Genomic DNA, 14640 nt, shown 5'->3' on the forward strand with positions numbered 1-14640 from the left:
ACACCTTCTTCTACACTTCTCCTTCTTTCTTTACCTCCTTCTAATACGTTCCTCCTCCTTCTACGTTCCTCCTCCTTCTACACCTCTTCCTTCTACACCCTTCTTCCAAATCCCCCCCCCCCCCTCCCCCCTTCTCCTTCTACACCTCTGTCTACACCGCCTTCTACAACTCTTCCGTCTACACCCCCTCCTTCCACACCCTGTTTTTTAAACCTCCTTCTACATCCCCCCCTTCTATACATCCCCCGTTTACACTTCCTCCTTCTACGCCTCCTCCTCCTTCTCTGGGTCGACTTCAAGGCCCCAGATACATTATCTATCATCTCATCCTCTGCGTCCTGTTGAAGCTGATAAGGTGTTTCTAGCATCAAATCCACGACCGGACTAATGTCAGACCACAGCGCACCTGCTGGTGAAGTCTTCCTGCCAGCTGAGGCTGTTGCCCTCAGTATTGTCTCCCCCCTCACGTCCCTCCATCCAGGGATAGACACGATCACTAGTCCGTTAGTCCAAGACAAGTGAAAATCTAGATGGATTAGTTGTTTCATCCAAAAGTCATGTTATTATACATAACCACTAGCCGGAGAGATACCACTCGGATCCTGCCAGGCGGAATAGGTAACTTGGGTGACTGACTGGAGCTCCTTGGATGTCCTCCTTGGCGTCCTCCTGGGTGTTCTCCTGTTCTCAGTATCCTCCTGGGTGTTCTCTTGTTCTCAGTGCATGTCCTCCTGGATGTTGTCCCGGGTGTCCTCCTGGGTGTTCTTCTGTTCTGGGTGTCCTCCTGGGTGTTCTTCTGTTCTGGGTGTCCTCCTGTGTGTTGTTCTGGGTGTCCTCCTGGGTGTTCTCCTGTTCTCAGCGTCATCCTGGGTGTCCTCCTGTGTGTTGTTCTGGGTGTCCTCCTGGGTGTTGTTCTGGGTGTCCTTCTGGGTGTTGTTCTGTTCTGGGTGTCCTCCTGTGTGTTTTTCTGGGTGTCCTCCTGTGTGTTGTTCTGGGTGTCCTCCTGGGTGTTGTTCTGGGTGTCCTTCTGGGTGTTCTCCTGTTCTCAGCGTCATCCTGGGTGTTGTCTTGGGTGTTCTGTTCTGGGTGTCCTCCTGGATGTTGTCCCGGGTGTCCTCCTGGGTGTTCTTCTGTTCTGGGTGTCCTCCTGGGTGTTCTTCTGTTCTGGGTGTCCTCCTGGGTGTTGTCCCGGGTGTCCTCCTGGGTGTTGTTCTGTTCTGGGTGTCCTCCTGTGTGTTGTTCTGGGTGTCCTCCTGGGTGGTGTCCCGGGTGTCCTCCTGGGTGTTCTTTTGTTCTGGGTGTCCTCCTGGGTGTTCTTCTGTTCTGGGTGTCCTCCTGTGTGTTGTTCTGGGTGTCCTCCTGGGTGTTCTCCTGTTCTCAGCGTCATCCTGGGTGTTGTCTTGGGTGTTCTGTTCTGGGTGTCCTCCTGGGTGTTGTCCCGGGTGTCCTCCTGGGTGTTGTTCTGTTCTGGGTGTCCTCCTGTGTGTTGTTCTGGGTGTCCTCCTGGGTGTTGTTCTGGGTGTCCTTCTGGGTGTTGTTCTGTTCTGGGTGTCCTCCTGTGTGTTGTTCTGGGTGTCCTCCTGGGTGTTGTTCTGGGTGTCCTTCTGGGTGTTGTTCTGTTCTGGGTGTCCTCCTGGGCGTTGTCCTGGGTGTTCTTCTGTTCTCAGCGTCCTCCTGGGCGTTGTCCTGGGTGTTCTCCTGTTCTCAGCGTCCTCCTGGGCGTTGTCCTGGGTGTTCTCCTGTTCTCAGTGTCCTCCTGGGTGTTGTTCTGTTCTGGGTGTCCTCCTGGGCGTTGTCCTGGGTGTTCTTCTGTTCTCAGCGTCCTCCTGGGCGTTGTCCTGGGTGTTCTTCTGTTCTCAGCGTCCTCCTGGGCGTTGTCCTGGGTGTTCTTCTGTTCTCAGTGTTCTCCTGGGCGTTGTCCTGGGTGTTCTCCTGTTCTCAGTGTCCTCCTGGGTGTTGTTCTGTTCTGGGTGTCCTCCTGGGCGTTGTCCTGGGTGTTCTTCTGTTCTCAGCGTCCTCCTGGGCGTTGTCCTGGGTGTTCTCCTGTTCTCAGCGTCCTCCTGGGCGTTGTCCTGGGTGTTCTCCTGTTCTCAGTGTCCTCCTGGGTGTTGTTCTGTTCTGGGTGTCCTCCTGGGCGTTGTCCTGGGTGTTCTTCTGTTCTCAGCGTCCTCCTGGGCGTTGTCCTGGGTATTCTTCTGTTCTCAGTGTTCTCCTGGGCGTTGTCCTGGGTGTTCTTCTGTTCTCAGCGTCCTCCTGGGCGTTGTCCTGGGTGTTCTTCTGTTCTCAGTGTTCTCCTGGGCGTTGTCCTGGGTGTTCTCCTGTTCTGGGTGTCCTCCTGGGCGTTGTCCTGGGTGTTCTTCTGTTCTCAGCGTCCTCCTGGGCGTTGTCCTGGGTGTTCTTCTGTTCTCAGCGTCCTCCTGGGCGTTGTCCTGGGTGTTCTTCTGTTCTCAGTGTTCTCCTGGGTGTTGTTCTGTTCTCAGTGTTCTCCTGGGTGTTGTCCTGGGTGTCCTCCTGGGTGTTGTTCTGGGTGTCCTCCTGGGTGTCCTCCTGTTCTCAGCGTCATCCTGGGTGTTGTCTTGGGTGTTCTGTTCTGGGTGTCCTCCTGGGTGTTGTTCTGGGTGTCCTCCTGGGTGTTGTTCTGTTCTGGGTGTCCTCCTGGGTGTTGTCCCGGGTGTCCTCCTGGGTGTTGTTCTGTTCTGGGTGTCTTCCTGTGTGTTGTTCTGGGTGTCCTCCTGGGTGTTGTCCCGGGTGTCCTCCTGGGTGTTGTTCTGTTCTGGGTGTCCTCCTGGGTGTTGTTCTGGGTGTCCTCCTGGGTGTTGTTCTGTTCTGGGTGTCCTCCTGGGTGTTGTTCTGTTCTGGGTGTCCTCCTGGGTGTTGTTCTGGGTGTCCTCCTGGGTGTTGTTCTGTTCTGGGTGTCCTCCTGGGTGTTGTTCTGGGTGTCCTCCTAGGTGTTCTCCTGTTCTCAGTGTCCTCCTGGGTGTCAGAACGAAGATACACTGTTCATACATCCATACTGTTCAGGCAATTACTCTGGAGAGATGGGCGGTCGGGTAGCCTAGTGGTTAAAGCTTTCGCTCGTCACGCCGAAGACCCGGGTTCGATTCCCGACATGGGTACAATGTGTGAAGCCCATTTCTGGTGTCCCCTGCCGTGATATTGTTGGAATATTGCTAAAAGCGGCGTAAAAGCATACTCACTCACTCACGCTGGAGAGAAGAGCATCCAAACCAAGGCCATAGATGGTACGTATTGCCAACAAGACCTGAAACAGGAAAGGACAGGAACTTACTCTAAGTTCATACTCCAGTCTGGTTGGGAGTTGTTTCCCTTTGCATAAATGCCCACAAGGTCCTACCCAGCGCGTGACAGCTTCCTTTGCAGATCCTATCACATGTTACATGTGACTCGACAATGAACGGATCCAACTGTTCGTATGAAGTTGTGGCATTTTGTATGTGTTTGAGGGACAGCGGACATCCGGTATATGGATATTGGTTTTATCCAATACGATATGCATCTTTTCAAGCATGTTATACAAATAAGAAATTAACCACACTTAAAACAAACGTAGTTTGTGTTGATATTGTCGATCACATCAACCTGAAGACTTTAAACATTTAGTCCTGATATACCGTTAGAAATAAAAAGAAGTCCAGATTTCATATTTCCTTCGTGTATAAAGATGGACTTTTTGAAACAATAGAACTTAGGAATTTCCTCTATATATCTGATCTTTATGAATGGAATGAAACAGGCCACCTTAGTACAAGCATAGTCGCCTCTTACGGAATGGATGGTTTGCTGAAGACCTATATAACCCGGATATTCACGAGTATTGAATATACTAGATGTGAAGGTGATAGGAACACAGTTACTTTGAACCTGAGGGGTATTATGTACATGTGATATAATTCTGTTCATGTAAGTACAGGTAAAACGCAATAACATATTGTCAATATATACACACACGCTAGGGTAACATCAATAATATATTCATTTCCATGTTAAACGAGGAAAACAAAGACATATAATTCATTTGTTGTTTTTAATAGACATATTATTGATTTGTTGTTTTAATACTCTGGACCCTTGAAGATCCGGGGAAAGAATAAGTCTTCAGCAACCCATGCTTGTCGTAGATCGATGCTGATGAGCTCAATCACTGGATTTTCTGGTCCAGACTCTATTATTTATAGACCGCCATCATATAGCTGGAATATTGCTGAGTGTGGCGTTAAAGGGGCACTGATCTAAAGCAATTCCCCGGGACTGGTTGTTGCCTATGTTATTGCTTTTTCCCGTGAGTACCCGGATGATACAGTACAAATCTAGACTAGTTCGCGACCTGTGCTGCGCAATTCGTAAGCGCATTTGTTACGTTTATTGATAGTATAACGGCGTATGGTCACATTAATCAATTAAATGAATTACAGTTTTGGAAATAATAAGGAAATGTAGGTATCTTTGTGGGTAGCATCGGTAATGGTGACGAACTTTTGATAAGTCACTTGCTTGGTAATTGTGCGATTTTTTCGTTTACACTATTTTTACTTGCAACACAAAGTAAATATTTCTCCTGAGTATTGTTTATTTTATCGTGTTTATATTTTTACAGTCAAAATGTAATACCCTGAACTGTAGGCGCTTTTTGAGAATAAAGTGATACAACGTGGAACATAATGAAGACAAAGTACGCGTAAACTGTAGCATGTCACATTTCTACCTCAGGACAGAGAAGTGAGGTTATGCAGAACTGAAGGAAGCGATACAAGATGAAATATTTTCAAACATGATTGTACTTACAGTGACGAAACCAGGTGTGTGACCATGCTAAGTCTGGTTCAAGTGACGACAGGACTATTAATAAGCAAGGGAAATAGTTCTATGGATATGCAACTTATTGCTAACTTATTAACTTATTGTTAACGACGTTAACAAAGTTATTTTTATAGTTTGCATTCACCGGTGCGCAGAGAAGAAAAGGTTAGGTAGGTGTGGTTTGGAAAAGGCAATTCATTTAACAAAAAACAACAACTACATTTGCCAGAATGTACAACAGTCCCAAAAGAAATTCCAATTTATTCTCATCTAAAGCATTTACACCAGGTCAAGGAAGCATGGCACGGCTCCTTCGGTGAATGTCTCTAGGATGAGGTATTCTTTGAAAGCACAATAAGGTATATAACAAAGAGTTATGAAATGTTATGTCGCCCAATACACGAATACATGCCACGCTGATAACAACCCATCCACACCAACACCGTCTAGACTCATAGTGCAGGACATAAGATTTTAGTATGGTGAATGAGGTTTTTTTGGTTCGAGGAATTTAGTTTGTTTTAGCTGCTTGTTATTTTCTCAATATCTTCTTTATATTAAACGTAGTAAGTATCTGCAGTTGAAATGGATATTTTATTGACACGGGAATATTGTCCCTTATTGTTCCAACATCCGATATGCATGTAATGTTACATGTTACATGACACTGTAGCAACTCATTACCTTACCGTATCCCATATTCTACAGTCATACAAAGGGACTATTATGATTTGCAGGAAATTGGTAATAATTGTACATCTTGTGCGACCCGAGAAGATCCGGGGTAGATATAGGTCTTCAGCATCCAATGCTTGTGGTAGAAGGCGACTAACGGGATCGGGTGGTCAGGCTCACTGACTTGGTTAAATTGATGCATGCCATCGTATCCCAATGGCGTAGATCGATGCTCATGATGTCAATCACTGGATTGTCAGGTCCAGACTCGAATATTTACAGAACGCCGTCATATATAGCTTGAATATTGCTAAGTGCGGTGTTAAACAACAAACACACATGCTGCACGTTAATGTGATATAAATAATAATTCATTTCACCACATGATGACCCCGGCCCTCTTAGCGGCCCGGCTTCTATTGTTGTGGAAAAAGCGTATGACCTGGCGTCAATTTTATAGGTCGGCGTTTTTTTTAAGTCCGACGTCTAATAGAGGAAATGCGGTATTTTCAATCGGCGCAATGCTCTATCACCAAGGGCGAATAACTCTAACCTTCGATTATAGCTGTTGATTATGTCCCCTTGAGTGAGACATCAGACCGCTGTACGTCTTGTTCGTCAGACTAACATGCAGGTAAGTAAGAGAATATGTACACCGAAACGTCGGCTGTCATAACACTTCGAAGTAAGCTTCTACAATGCTGCAACCTTGTTTCAGGAACTGGCGCAAGTAGAGGGGAGTCATTGTACAAATGTCATAATATATGTTCTTGTAAAAAATATATCGAGTGCTTTGAGTTTTAAAATTAAAACATTCTTGAGTCAAGCATAGCCCTCCATAGTTATAAGCTCTTCATGACGTGTAGTGATGTTGTTCATCATAATGAAAGAAAAAATCCAAGTTTGTTTCAGTTCTAGTCAGGGTTGATGACACGGCTTTCGTGTAAACAAATGGTTGACAACATACCGTATTTCCTCTATCAAATCACGGACTTTTATATCCGTGATCAAATTTAGGAGACCGGTGTCTTTTGTAGATTATTGCTCGGAATGTCAACTGGATTGTCTGGGCAGGACTCCATTATATTACAAGCCACCATGATATAGCTGGAATACTGTTAACAACAAACAGACCTAGTTCCGACTGAAAAGTTAATTTGCTAAGTGTAATATCACGGACTTGTATAACCAGGTTATATAGGTCCGTGGTAATATCAATGATGGCTGCAGATTAGGTTTTAATACAAGACAGATGGTTTCTTACTAAGTAGGATCATGGATGATTTCTACATCACACATTTTTGGACTACAGTATAATTACTGAGATGAATGATAAATAAATGAATAATTAAATGTAATAACATCATTAAAATACAAATAGTTTGAGACTCGTGAAGATCCAGGGTAGAATAGGTCTTCAGCAACCCTTCTTCTGCTGAGTGCGGCGTAAAACAACAAACAAACAAACAAACAACAAATAGTTTGAACAGCAGTTTTGATGCTATATCAAGATCTGTTCACATTCTGTCAGCATTGATCAGGAACATATGTATACTACACAAAAGAAGTTAAGGAGGAACTGATTCTTTCATATTACATTCCAACTGCTGTAGTTACTCAATCTCTCATGTCATGTCATGACAGATAAACTGCAATAATATGAATGGATCAGTTGTTTTTTAACTTCTTGTCAGTAGTATATATTGTTGTCCAGTCTGGAAGTAATGCATGACTCAGCAATGGATGTGCATTGTAGGGTTTACCTGTTGTTTGATTAATGTTGTTAAAAAATAGTCCGAATGTTGGAACTAAATATTCCTCATCCAGAGTCATAGTCTAGTTATTTAAAAACTTGTGTAGCAGGGCTTGGAATTAGATGGCATACTTACCCTGTTGGTGGGGTTAACTTCTTTGGTCATGTGAACAAGATCGACCTCGGATGCGAAGGACCTTGTTCCAAAATTCTATCACAGGACATGGAAATGTAATGGCCACAACAGTGGCATTGGTCATGTTTATAAAATTATGCAGCAAATAACATTCAGTGAATGATTGCTGCTCATATTTTGGCTACCCTCTGCAAAGATCCTGGTTACAATTGGTCATCAGCAAACCATGCTTGTTGTAAGAGGTGACTAACAGAATTGGGTGGTCAGACTCGCAGACTTGGTTGATGCATGTCATTGTATCCCATTGGCAAAGATCATGATGTCAGTCACTGGATTGTCTGGTCCAGACTCACATTTTTTTCAGAGGGACGTCATGTAAATGGAATATTGCTGACTGTGGCGTTAAACAAATACAAGAAAAACACTAGGTGCACATTTTCATGTCAGTATTTTCGATACTTGCACCTCTATTACCACTGTGGTTTGGTAAGGAAAGGTCACTAAGACAATATATGTTGTCATAATTTAATAAATAAATAATGATCTGATTAATCTTAGGATTAGGTGATATAGTTAATGATCATCATAAACCTTTTGTTCCTTGCAAGATTATAGTAAGGTCTCATTACTAAATGTCCGCCAACATGTATGTTTATTGAAAAAGTGTGCATCATGTTCATAACAGAGCTCCAGGTAAGCTTTTTGTGTTGTGGGTATTTTACCCATGCATTTTAAAATCATTGGGTATCAGTAATTCTATCTGGGTATTCAAGTTTCTGTTACCCACTAGTTTTTACACATGTGGGTATTTAAGTTAAATATGTAAAAACGCTTTTCACCTAGTCCCTGCAAACTGGTGTCGTGTGGGTTCGAGAGCTTTATAGGACTCAAAAATACCACAATACTTCCACAAGAAAGTTTGATGGCAAATGATCATGATGTAACTGTCATCGTTGAGTTTGGCAAGGTTGACGGAATGCCCATTTATAATTTCAAAATAAGTTGCTGATTTGCTAATCGAATACGCAGGGTAACTTCATAATATTTTGATGATATGCACAAGTTATATTTTTGTAGCGTATATGTAATGTTTGTTGCGTATTTGATACGCTTGGATTATATTTTACTGCATATTTTTTATATCTGATGCGTATTTGACGCAGATATGCTGCTTATCTGGAGCTCTGTCATAAGAAAACTTTAAATCTTTATTTGAGCAATCTTAGACAGATTTTGTACAATACAGAAACAATGATATTGTCACTGGGAAGGGTCCCTTATTTAGGTCTTCCTGCGTCACAGCCTTAATATGCCAATTAGATGATGCTAAGAGATATTTCTACTGATATTTTTGATGAAGCAAATAAACCAAATTCATATTTAGAAAATGTGTACGATGGACAGTTGTAATAAAAAAAATAATTTTCCCCATTTTGCAGATTGTCTTGAGTATTATGAAAACATAAGCTGAACTTTGGAGACAATATGGAGTCCTCATCCCACTCTAGTAGGAGTAGGAGAGACAAGGAGGAGAGAGGTGAGTGCAGTGTAGGGAGCTCAGGTGGTATCCTGTGTCAGGAGAGGGGTAACAGGCAGTGTTGGGAGCTCTGATATATGTTGTTTGGAGCTCTGATATATGTTGTTTGGAGGAGAGAGGCAAGGGACAGGATAGGGAGCTCTGATGTTATCCTGTGCAAGGCTGAGAGAGGTCAGGGGCAGTGTAGGGAGCTTAGATGTAGGTAGCCTGTTCAAGGCTGAGAGAGGTAAGGGGCAGTGTAGGGAGCTTAGATGTAGCCTGTGTAAGGAGGAGGAAGGTATTAAGTGCAGTGTGGGGAGTTTATATGTGTAACGAAGGTTTTGTTTGTGTATCCAAATCGTTTTGTTGGATTTGGCATACTGTGAGGACTCGGAGGAGGAAAGAGATCAATGTTACATCTGGTTAGGTACAGGATGTTTGCCAGCTTTAAAGTATCAAGTAGGGATGTCACGAAAATGTTGCCATATGGTACGATACATATCTCGATACTGCATATACAATATCCAGAAAACCCAGTCATTAGACTGAGAATAGAGCCCATATTCTCACTCACAGAAGCAAAGACAATCAACTGACTAATGACACTGAGATATGAGAAAATAATAAGAAACAAACGTGTATGTATTTTGTATTATGGTTTCACGTCCGAAAGAGGACCATGAAAGTTATGAGGAATTAAATAAATTGTTTGTACTTGCTTATTGATACTGATTGATAACAAAATGGACTGTCGATATGGGCCTGTGAATCTATGCCAACTTAGTGTATAGGGTACCGTATCGTGCAAAGTTTGCCTTGTGATGCACTGGTGTACCAGTAATTTCTCTTTCATACAGACACAAGGCCAGCCAAACGCAGACATGTGTCTAGTGACAGCAGCAGTGACGACACTGACTCCTCCTCTTCAGAATCAGGTAGGCTTACAACACACGCAGCCATTCTGTCAAAGATCAGCAGAACTTTCATGCTCTGAGTTGTAGCAGCAGTGTGATGAAACAGCACGTATCATGACATGTGTTATGATGAGTATTGTAATACTTTAAAAATTGAATGATTGACGCTTGAAGTTAATGGAATCTGCTTTACAGATTTCTTCTGCTGAAATTTTAAACTATTAAATTTATCTAAGTTACATTTAACCTTGTTAATTCAGATGTGGACAGACACAGGAAAAAAAAGAAAAGACACAGGGACTCCTCGGATTCTTCCTCATCAGGTGAGCTACAGTTCCTATTGAACACAATGTGGCAATTGTGACGCCGCTTAACTCGATAAAGGACTGCCTTAAACAACTGATGGTATATGTGTTACACATGCTCTCACCCATCTTCAGGGGCGGTAGCCTAGTGGTTAAAGCGTTCGCTCGTCACGTTGAAGACCTGAGTTCGATTCCCGACATGGGTACAATGTGTGAAGTCCAGTTATGGCGTCCCCCGCCGTGATATTGCTGGAATATTACTAAAAGCGGCATAAAATGAAACTCACTCACGCTCTCACCCATCTTCAGCAATTTATTCTTGTGTGCTGTAGGCCCAGTGTTCTACTCTGCCACTGATTGTGTACCTTTGCCTGTCAGGAGGATCTGCTGATTGTGGTTTGAATCCCTAGTTTCTTCAAGGTTATGATCCTTGGTTTGTCTGCACCATCCCCAGATGTTTAGTTTTCACCAAAATGGTTTGAAGAGGCGAGGACAAACTCTGCTTACTCTAATTTGATGGAGTCAATCTCATTATTATTATCATCAAAGACATAGAGCTCCATTGTAATTTACTCAGTAGGACAACATATGCAAAGTAGAATAAAGTCTAACCTACTTTATGGGCCATTTTCAAACCTAGGCAATAAAGAAGGTCACTTACCATTGGTAAGCACTTAGTATGGAACTTAGATAATAACTGAAGTTTTAGTAACAAGACACATTTTCTGCACTTTTATTTATAATGTTGTTTTTCTTCTCTGCAGATGATAACCATCGCAGGAAGAGGAGCAAGAAACACCACAAGCATAAGCACAAGGTATTCAGAAAGTTTTTTGCAAAGGAACTGAACACGGCTCGAATACAGCATTCAACAACTAACAAACCTTTTCCATGTGTACAGACATATATTTTGTGAGATTTTTTAAGTCAATACCTGATCAGTTTTCTGAACCAGTGAGTGTTTAGCATATTTCTATTGAATGCCTTTTCCAAAAATAACTATGAAATATTCATGGCTATTTTTATAAGACAACTCCAAAACCAAGTTGGACTGTATAATCAATATATAATGACTGTGATTATATTGCTAGAGTAGTGCTGATTTTTGCATAAAGACAACATTCACCTATTCACATTCTAAGAGCTATAAATAGGTTATTTACTCTCTCTGTTCGGTTTGTTACATCACTAACGATTGCCTCCCTTGTATTGGTATGTGACCTTGACCTGGCATCTGCTGTTTGACCTTTGACCTGGGTGATACATGGTGATGAAATCCTCCAACAGAAGAAGAAGAGAAAACACTCCAAGGACAAAGGACCAGTCCAGCTCTCTAAGGTAGTGTCCATCACCTGTTGGTATCTCATATACTGGGGGACTGCCATACTCTTTGTACTCACATGGGGGCACAGTTGCCGGTTGTCTAAGGCGCTGCAATTCACTATGCAGAGTTGCGTCCCTTGGGCACGCCAGAAACATGATCATGGGTTGATGTACCATAGCCTTGCAGCTGTCTGCTAAACACAAAGCTCACCACAAAGCATCCAATTCAAGGGTGATAGGGGACCATAGTTTATATAAACCCGTGAATTATTGGCGATATCGTGCCACATGTCATGAGTCACATCCGTCCACAGTTGATGTGCACAGAGATATGTAAAACTGTTGTCACAGATTACCTCCCTTGTTCCAGTATATGTAAAAACTGTTGTCACTGATTACCTCCCTTGTTCCAGTATTTGTAAAACCGTTGTCACTGATTGCCTCCCTTGTTCAAGTATTTGTAAAAACTGTTGTCACTGATTACCTCCCTTGTTCAAGTATACTTAAAACTGTTGTCACTGATTACCTCCCTTGTTCCAGTATTTGTAAAACTGTTGTCACTGATTACCTCCTGTGTTCAAGTATATGTAAAAACCGTTGTCACTGATTACCTCCCTTGTTCAAGTATATGAAAACTGTTGTCACTGATTACCTCCCTTGTTCCAGTATATGTAAAAACTGTTGTCACTGATTACCTCCCTTGTTCCAGTATTTGTAAAACCGTTGTCACTGATTGCCTCCCTTGTTCAAGTATTTGTAAAAACTGTTGTCACTGATTACCTCCCTTGTTCAAGTATACTTAAAACTGTTGTCACTGATTACCTCCCTTGTTCCAGTATTTGTAAAACCGTTGTCACTGATTGCCTCCCTTGTTCAAGTATTTGTAAAAACCGTTGTCACTGATTACCTCCCTTGTTCAAGTATATGTAAAACTGTTGTCACTAATTACCTCCCTTGTTCCAGTATATGTAAAACTGTTGTTACTGATTACCTCCCTTGTTCCAGTATTTGTAAAACCATTGTCACTGATTACCTCCTTTGTTCAAGTATATGTAAAAACTGTTGTCACTGATTACCTCCCTTGTTCCAGTATATGTAAAAACTGTTGTCACTGATTACCTCCCTTGTTCCAGTATTCGTAAAAAACTGTTGTCAATGATTACCTCCCTTGTTCCAGTATTTGTAAAAACTGTTGTCACTGATTACCTCCCTTGTTCCAGTATATGGAAACTGTTGTCACTGATTACCTCCCTTGTTCCAGTATATGAAAGAGAAGGGTGCCCGCAGTTCCATCTCGGGGAAGAAGATCAAGATGAAGGTGAAGAAGTCCAAGCATGATAAACAGGTGAGATTCAGCTTGATTATACAGTGCGTTGGTGGGGAAGTTGTGCTTGATGACGGAAAATTGTTGGCATGTCTCTTATGACAGGCAAGCCAAAAGTGATGGTCTTTATAATAGGTGTAAAATTCAAGAACAGATACAGAGCTTGTCAGACTTCAGATTCTAATGCAGGATCAGCAGATCCTGGTTTGGCTAAGGGGTGCAACTCTGAAAAAACTAAACCATGTATGTCCCAAAATAATGGTAGAACAGGAGATTGTTGCTATTTTTACTGCAGTTTGAGATACTAACTACAATCTTATTAAAATCAGATCTCTTACTCTGATACGATACTTCTCTCTGTAAGATTTGAAACCCTTTCATACTTTGATACGTTGCATCAGACCGTAATGTAGGACTGAGGGAGACTAATGTACGAACTAGAATCCAAGATTGAGGATGAAGTGAAGAACAGGATAACAACACTGTACCATATTTCCTCTATGGGCCTGAAGCAATTTAAATGTCAAAATCAGCTCCGGAGCTCATATTGGAGGACTTGTAACTCAGTATTGTTATCTTCTTTTTCTTTAACACAACAGTCATGAGTTTATTACAGGAAATACGGTTTGCAGTATTCCTGGTGTTCTGCTGTTACATTTGTTTAGGGTGCTCACATGTGTTAGTGGAAAAGTGGTTCATCATCACTCTGGGGTAGGCCAAGTGCAGCAGGCACTTGAATTTCATAATTGGATACATTATTTTGGTTGTTTCTCGTATCCATCCTCAGCTTCAAGGAGAGCAGTTGGTGGGAAGAACACAAATAAACTGATGTTTTTTTAGATAAATGCCATTGCTTGAGAATACGCCTGATATGTTGTCTGTTGTGTAAGATTTGTAAGATAAATGGTTCTCAATTTGATAGTCAATTGTTCTATGTTTGAAACAGTATCAGTATTGGGGTTGTGATTTTGAAGACAGAAAATAGGGCTTAGCAGACAGAAAAACACATAGGCAGGCACTTCCCTTCAAATATCATAACGATAATACACTATAGAGTAATAATAACTTATTAGGTTGGATATGGTAATCTGCCAAAATACATGTTTCAAACTGATCTCTTCCAGCGAGACAAGAACAGAGCCCAGCTGCTCCAGTTTCTGAATGATGCACTGTAAGATACGAAGACTTTGCTGCTAGACAATGTACTGCTGTCGGAAATTTATGTAATAAAGAATGAAATTCCATGTCTTTTGTTGTTTAACCGTTGATGAGTCTAAATGTTGATATCTTAAACATTTGTGTGAGAGCTGCATGCCCATTAAATTAAGCACTGATAATGAAAATATGGTCAGAGTACCAACTTGCATTTTCAACATGCAGTGTTTCTGTTCTCGGGTATATAAACTGGACAAAATGGTGGCTATTTACCAGACAATTATGGCTTGGATCACTCAATTCAAGGGCTGTCAGTACATGGGCCCATTTCATGAAGCGATCGTATCGCTACAACTGTCATAAGTCTGTGTTAAATTCGGTGCAAAGTGATATCAGGATGGCAAAAGGGTCCTGGGTGCGTATCCTAATAGACTGGAGCTGACAGTCAAGGATGTGATAGTTGTTTGTTTTGGGTTTGTTGACACCACACACGACAATATTCCATCAATATAGCAGCCTGTAATTAATCGAGTGTGGACCTGACAATCCAGCAATTGCCATCATGATCAACCAAGTCACAGAGTCGGACCATCCCATCCATTAAGTTGCCTCTTATGACAAGCAACCGTCTCCGTGGTCTAGTGGAAGAGCATCCGCCCGGAGAGCGGAAGGTCCGGGGTTTAATCCCCGGCCGCGTCATACGAAAAGACGTTAAAAGATG

The 14640-nt window shown here is 42.3% G+C and overlaps 2 protein-coding genes across 2 annotated transcripts; one reads left to right on the top strand and one right to left on the bottom strand.

Annotated features, from left to right (window-relative positions):
* Positions 1 to 716: 716 nt before the first annotated feature.
* On the bottom strand, positions 717 to 7412 carry LOC139443530 (cell surface glycoprotein 1-like). Its single transcript, XM_071224516.1, has 4 exons — positions 7383 to 7412; positions 3206 to 3262; positions 2559 to 2996; positions 717 to 1739 (listed from the first exon to the last, which is right to left on the bottom strand). The coding sequence occupies exons 1-4, from the start codon at positions 7410 to 7412 to the stop codon at positions 717 to 719; spliced, it is 1548 nt and encodes a 515-aa protein (XP_071080617.1).
* LOC139443357 (protein FAM133B-like) lies at positions 6064 to 13989 on the top strand. The gene is made up of 8 exons (XM_071224345.1): positions 6064 to 6127; positions 8822 to 8919; positions 9756 to 9833; positions 10073 to 10135; positions 10882 to 10934; positions 11405 to 11455; positions 12702 to 12785; positions 13889 to 13989. Exons 2-8 carry the CDS (start codon positions 8868 to 8870, stop codon positions 13937 to 13939), a joined length of 432 nt encoding a protein of 143 aa, XP_071080446.1. The 5' UTR covers positions 6064 to 6127; positions 8822 to 8867; the 3' UTR covers positions 13940 to 13989.
* Positions 13990 to 14640: the final 651 nt, after the last annotated feature.

The sequence above is a fragment of the Haliotis cracherodii genome, unplaced genomic scaffold (genome assembly GCF_022045235.1).
Source record: "Haliotis cracherodii isolate W230 unplaced genomic scaffold, xgHalCrac1.p SCAF_5, whole genome shotgun sequence".
Lineage (NCBI taxonomy): Eukaryota > Metazoa > Mollusca > Gastropoda > Lepetellida > Haliotidae > Haliotis > Haliotis cracherodii.